Source organism: Alnus glutinosa, chromosome 5 (genome assembly GCF_958979055.1).
Source record: "Alnus glutinosa chromosome 5, dhAlnGlut1.1, whole genome shotgun sequence".
Taxonomy (NCBI): domain Eukaryota; kingdom Viridiplantae; phylum Streptophyta; class Magnoliopsida; order Fagales; family Betulaceae; genus Alnus; species Alnus glutinosa.
In genome coordinates this window covers 641641-647973 of record NC_084890.1, presented here as the reverse complement: position 1 = coordinate 647973, position 6333 = coordinate 641641, and the positions used below count along the sequence as shown (strand labels likewise).

General features: G+C 36.7%; 1 protein-coding gene across 1 annotated transcript; it reads left to right on the top strand.

Annotated features, from left to right (window-relative positions):
• Positions 1 to 485: 485 nt before the first annotated feature.
• On the top strand, positions 486 to 1845 carry LOC133868780 (leucine-rich repeat extensin-like protein 6). Its single transcript, XM_062305786.1, has 3 exons — positions 486 to 644; positions 761 to 848; positions 1004 to 1845. The coding sequence occupies exons 1-3, from the start codon at positions 633 to 635 to the stop codon at positions 1660 to 1662; spliced, it is 759 nt and encodes a 252-aa protein (XP_062161770.1). The 5' UTR covers positions 486 to 632; the 3' UTR covers positions 1663 to 1845.
• Positions 1846 to 6333: the final 4488 nt, after the last annotated feature.

Sequence of the window (6333 nt, the reverse complement as noted above, 5' to 3'; positions counted from 1 at the left end):
AGGTGATGTACTCAGAAATTATCAAGAGAGATAGGAGAGATTGAATTACATTCTAATGGAATTGAGAAATGAGACTTATCGTATGACTTGGTGAGACTCCTTTGTCACGTTTCCTTGTTTGTTTCATTGTTTGCTTCCATGTGAGGGTGTGTGGCCCATAATTGAACCTGACCTAACTATGTAACTTACAATATTATCTTGTTTTGATTGATAGGGCCGGAAGTTGAGAAGGGTAAATCAAAGCCCGTAACAAACTGGTCTCCATTTTTCTATGATGGCATGAATCTTTCAATGTGCGAAACCTACGTGTTTACATCCCATTGGCTCTAACCGTACGACATATGCTCTTTATAGTTAATTAATAACGAGCATTTTGTCCTTTAGCTAGCATGAATTTCATTAATTTCACGAATATGATCACCATCCGAGTATGGCAGGGAAGGCTTACGGGACACCAAGAAATAAATTTTATTTTAGAATTATATTGGGCCATCCCTAAATAAACATAATCGTTCCGTACGTCTCCGCTTTAGCTCTTCAGCCATACACAGTCTATACTTTTTATTAGTCTATAAAAAGCAGTCTCTTCAATCTGCTCTGAGGCTAAGTAAGATTGATGTGAGGTCACAGCCATGGCGGAGAAGGTTTTGTAAAGTTTTCGATATTTTTCTTCATGCACTTAATACCCATTTGTAATTTGGGATAATTAATTAATCATATTTTGGCTTGACATGGATTTAGAATTTCCATATTTTTGTAGGTCGTCACAACAACAATGGAGCTGAAGGTTGATCTTCAGTGCTGTCGCTGCTACAAGAAGGTGAAGAAAGTTCTATGTAAATTCCCACGTGAGTCTCTCTCTCTCTCTCTCTGTATGTGTATGAATGTACGTGCTCGTTGTGCTTTTGGTTTTTATTTGACATGGTTACTGATAAAGCAACAAAGCGAAAAAGAAAAGGACTGAGTTTCTTTCTATGTGGTGTTGAATTTTTGTGAACAACAGAAATACGAGACCAGATGTACGACGAGAAGCAAAACAAGGTGACAATCAAAGTGGTGAGCTCCTGTCCCGAAAGGATTATGCAAAAGATACGCTGCAAGGGTGGTAAATGCATTATGTGCATTGAGATCAAAAAGCCCCCGAAGCCGCCCGAGAAGCCTCCACCTCCTCCACCGCCTCCTCCGCCCCCTCCTCCGCCTCCTCCACCTCCTCCTCCGCCCGTTCCTCCGCCTCCTCCACCGCCGCCTTGCAAGGTCCCTGTGATTATACCGGTTTGCTTACCAAATTACCCGTTTGGTGTGTGTTGCAGGCCAAGTTGTGAGGGTGGTTGTGGGGTCCCGTGCTTTCATAGTGAAGGCAAGCCGAAGCCGAAGCCGGAGCCAAAGCCGGAGCCGAAGCCGGAGCCGGAGAAGCCTCCACCTTGTCCACCATCTCCACCGCCTCCTTGCAAGTTCCCTGTGACTATACCGGCTTGCTTACCAAATTACCAGTTTGGTGTGTGTTGCAAGCCAAGTTGTGAGGGTGGTAGTGGGGTCCCGTGCTTTCATAGTCAAGGCCAGCCGCTCCCCTGTTCTTGTGGTTGCGGTGGGTCTAGGGGTTGCTACGTGAGCCGCTGTGATTACTTTTGTGAAGAAAACCCATCAGAATGCACAGTCATGTAAATGGAAGTGCATGCTTGTTTCCTCTGTTATGCGTTGTTATACGTATTTGGGTCTTCTTTATTCTTGCTTCATAGGATTAGAAAATACTAGTAAGGTGGCTGAGTGCTACATGAAGTTGTAATCATGACTTTTAAATAAAAGAAGTTTCCTAGCTAATAATAAATTCTATCATCGATCAGTTCACGGTCCTCCTCCAACAATAATGGCAGTAGCTTTAGTACTATATATATATATATATTGATCCCGAGCTAGCTCTATTAATTGGTTGGACTGCATCTTTCGAACCAATATGATTAATGTGGCCCTCGATCAAAAGCAAATGTTCTTTTTTGTCTAACGGATCGATGTTGTTGTTTCTCTATTGGTTGGACAAACGTACAACGTGCACCCAGAAATGCCATGGATTCCAAATTCCACGGCCTAGCCTGCCTCCTCTCAAAAGATTCAGACTCATGCAACTACAGCGTCCAGTATCAGGAAGAACGTGCGACTACAATGCAGAGACCGCGCGTGCGGCGGCCTCGTAAAGCGCCTTCCTGCCTTGAAGCGAAAGGAATCCCGGGATCCACCTCTCGCTGTCGGTGTCAATGGCACTACAACCACCTATTGGTTGCCTACCAAGAAGATAGTATATCAACCCGATTTCGTTGCCCACAAGATAACGACCATTTGTATGCACGGGAGCGGGACACCAATTTCTAAACGCAACCAATAGAGAGTGAACGCAACGCAATCGTTCGTTCTTAAATTCAAACCGAACTCCGGTCCTTGTGCCTGCCAATTGCAAGACCAATATGTCCTGTCCTTTTTTTTGGGCATCAACTTTAAAATTAAAAATGAATAAGGGAAATTGGATTCCACCCTCCAAACAGAAAATTGAACTTTTTTTTTTTTTTTTTCTTTTTCTTTTTTTAATTTTTTTTTTTTTGTGTGAAGCCTGTTTGATTTTACTGTCCTTTTCTAGTAGCATAATTTAGCTCAATAATGATCACATGTATAAGTAGATGGGCCAAATTTCAACATTCAGTATATATATTCTTCCTACATATTGTACAAGACAATATTTATTAACATAGCATATATAACCTAAAATCACCATAATTCTTTTAATTTTCTGATTTAACTCTGAATGAAAGTTAGACCTAAATACAAATTTCATCAATTAATGTTGATGTAGTTTTTGGTATGACTTAGACCGGCGGCGAGCAACCAGCAAAATAGAAAAATTTATACTATTGGTTCTTGGACCCACGGATTCTGTTTCTATCAACGTCAATACCAACAAAATGATGATTTGTGTCACTCTTACTAAAAAAATATCAATATATTAAAAATATATATTTATAAAACTAAAGCACTCATTGCAGTCAAATTCCGTCAAAACTCATGACAGATTCTGTTAGTGTGTCATGTTAGTAATAATAAAATGACGACACATATTACTGTTAATGAAAAAAATTATTTATATATATAAAATTTATAAAACTAAAAAGTTAAAATTTTGTAATTGGGGTGACTGCCGAGCCATGCCTTTTCTTCCTTTTTTTTTTTTTTTAAATTAAAAAATTAAGTTTTAAATTTCTTTAACTTTTTAGTTTTATTATAATAGTTTTTAAAAATTTATTATTTTTTTAAAAACAGTTTTTTATTAATTTTTTGTTATAGTTTTTAAGAGAATAAAGACATTATAAGAATATTTCAACAAAAATGATCTTTTTGACACACTTTGGTAACTTGATGGGTCACATTACTGCACTTAAAAATTCAAGAGGCCAAATTATTTTAAAAATCGATTGTTAGTTCATGAAGCTTTTTTTTTTTTTATATATTTTTTCCATAATATAATCATACGTTGACGATAGATTTACTTTATAAACTAAATAATTCAATTCATAAGTTTTAAACAAAGTTGCTTTTTAAATTATACGAAATTATGAACATCACTTTCCTTGGATTAAAAGGATGTGGATGAAAAAGACTTGGTGTAAAGAAACTTCACCAATAAAGTTTTTAATTCATCAAAAAGAAAAAAAGAAAAAACTCAAAAAAGTGAAAATGTGATGACAAAGAGAAATCTTCTTTACTACCACTACCAGCACTACAAAATATGCTGCAATTCGCCACGTGTCTATAGTAATGGTTATTGTAGCTACGCGGCCAACTAGCCATGTGTCTTGATGACAACGTGACAGGTTGCATATGAGAAACAAGTGGCCATGTCTATTTTTTACACGTGGCCATATGGCCGCGTGTAATAAATTCACCCCGGCCACTTGAACACGTGTATTTTTTACATGCGTCCAATTGTTTCTAATTTTCCCCCTCCCCTTTTAACTTTTAATTTCCCCCTTTTTCGGAGATAGTTCAAAATTTTCAGCTTTTAAAAATTTAAAAATTATTTTTTTCTTTTAAAAACCAGTCGCCTGTTAACGCATGTGACAGGCAACATGATGAACCCCTACAGGTTCTGCATCTCTCTAGAAGGGGAAAGCCTTCTCCTTTCCTTTGTAAAAAAAAAAAAAAAAAAAAAGAAAAAAAAAAAAAAAGAAAAGAAAAGAAAAGAAAAGAAAAGAAAAAAGAAAAAGCTCTCAACTCTCTCGTCTCTCGAGTGGTGGTCGACTGAAAAAAATTTCGGAACTCTCCTGTGTCTCTCGTCCTTCTCTATCTCACTTTAATTTGTTTGTATTTTTTTTTCCAGCACATGACAACTGGATCGCTACCACTCGGAGAAGCTCATTTTGGTCGTCGATGACGGAAAAATTTGCCGGTGATGATGAGGAAAAGAGGCAAGTGGTTTTTTTCCGTCGCCGGGGAAGGAAAATCCATGGCAGTGATGAGCCGTGGTCGACGACGTGGTGATTTTTGGTTTCTGGTGAGGGAAAAAAAAAAAAAAAAGTTTTCAGCGAGGGCTAGGAAAAAAATTATGGGAAAAAAAAAAAGAAAAAAGAAGAAGAAGAACATAAATTAATTTCTGTTCTTCTTCCTTTTTTTTTAAAAAATAAAAGTGGTGGTTAGCAACATGGGTTAGTAATTTGAATCTAATTTCCAACGACCGGGCGATTTTGGTGATTCTTGGATTTTGTTGGTGTTTTGTTGGTAATTTTTTGGTAATGCGGTTGACAGAGGATTTTTGGGGGATTTTTTTTTTATTGAATTTCATGAGGAAGATTACGCCAGCCTTGAAGAAGTTTCCGGCAAGTGGGAAAAAAAAAGTAGTTCTAGCGAAAGAAAATACCGGTGAAAAAAGAAAAAGAAAAAAGAGAAGAAGAATAGAAAATTCTTCTGTTCTTCTTTTTTTTGAAAAAAAATAAATAAATAATGAAGCAGTTAGCCATGTGTATTTAGTACACGCGGCTGACTATTTGCCTCGTGTACTTCAATAAACGTGACCAAGTGGACACGAGTATTAAAGTACACGCGGTCGACTGTTAGCCGCGTGTACTAAATACACGTGGCTAACTGTCAGCCGTGTGTACTGTAATACACGTGGCACAGTGGCCATGTGTATTGTGGTACACGCGACAAAATGTGCATTTAGTAACAACCTAATCTAACACGAGTCGCACACGTGGCCATTTACACGTGGCAAACTGTTCGCCACGTGTATTGTGTTCGTACATGTGACGAGATGCAAGTGACAAAATACAACTTTTTTTTATAGTGCAAGGACGAGCCAAGGAGGCCCAGGAGCCATCACCGTACCCCAAAGGTCACCATCCTATCCTCATTCTTCCAAATTGAAGTGGCAGGAGCCCCATCCACCCCATAGAGAAATCTTCTATACTACCAATACCAGGGACGAGCCGAGGAGGCCCAGGAGCCATCAACCCCAAAGGTCACCATCCTATCCTCATTCTTCTAAATTGACGTGGCAGGAGCCCCATCCACCCCATAGAGAAATCTTTTTTACTACCAGGGACGAACCGAGTAGGCCTAGGAGCCATTCACTACGTACCCCAAAGGTCACCATTCCATCCTCATTCTTCTGTGGCAATACCCCTCAATTTTAAATACTATCATGCATATAATTATGCTCATTAGAATAAGATGTAAGCGTAGTATGTAATGTTGTTCTTAATTCATTTATGGCAATCTTATAGTTACCAAAGTTTTTTTTAGAATAATGTTATATATTACATCAATTTTATTGGGATGGTGCGATAGTGATTATAAACTATTTATTTTTTATTTTTTAAAATGACTAGTCTAAATACTAATCCAATCCCGGATGAATACTGTCACATCACATCGGTCTAATACAAAAAAAAGATAGAAAAAAATATAATATGTAGCATTATTTATTTTTTATTTTTTTTAAGAATGTAGCATTACTAATTATATATATATATATATATATATATATATATATATATATATATATATATATATATATATATATATATATATATATATATATAAATGTTATCTTGTTATGCTAAAACTTGGGGGTAGATCCATCCTTGGACAAGACTTGAGAGAGCATGAGATCATGGATATGTTTGACAAGTGACTTGCCATGCTAGAATAGTGGGTTTTTATTTTTTAAAATTAATAACAAGTGGTAAATGTGATATAAAATTAAAAAAATTTGTATTTTAATAAATTTTTTATTTGAATAATAATAATAATAAATATTTAATGTGACATAAAAAGTTAAAAAATATAGTTTGA

What these genes read in the sequence shown, in the direction of transcription:
- LOC133868780 (XM_062305786.1), top strand. An exon ending in AGTTCTATGTAAATTCCCAC is followed by an intron (nt 849 to 1,003) that starts GTGAGTCTCTCT and finishes TGTGAACAACAG; the next exon opens with AAATACGAGACCAGATGTAC.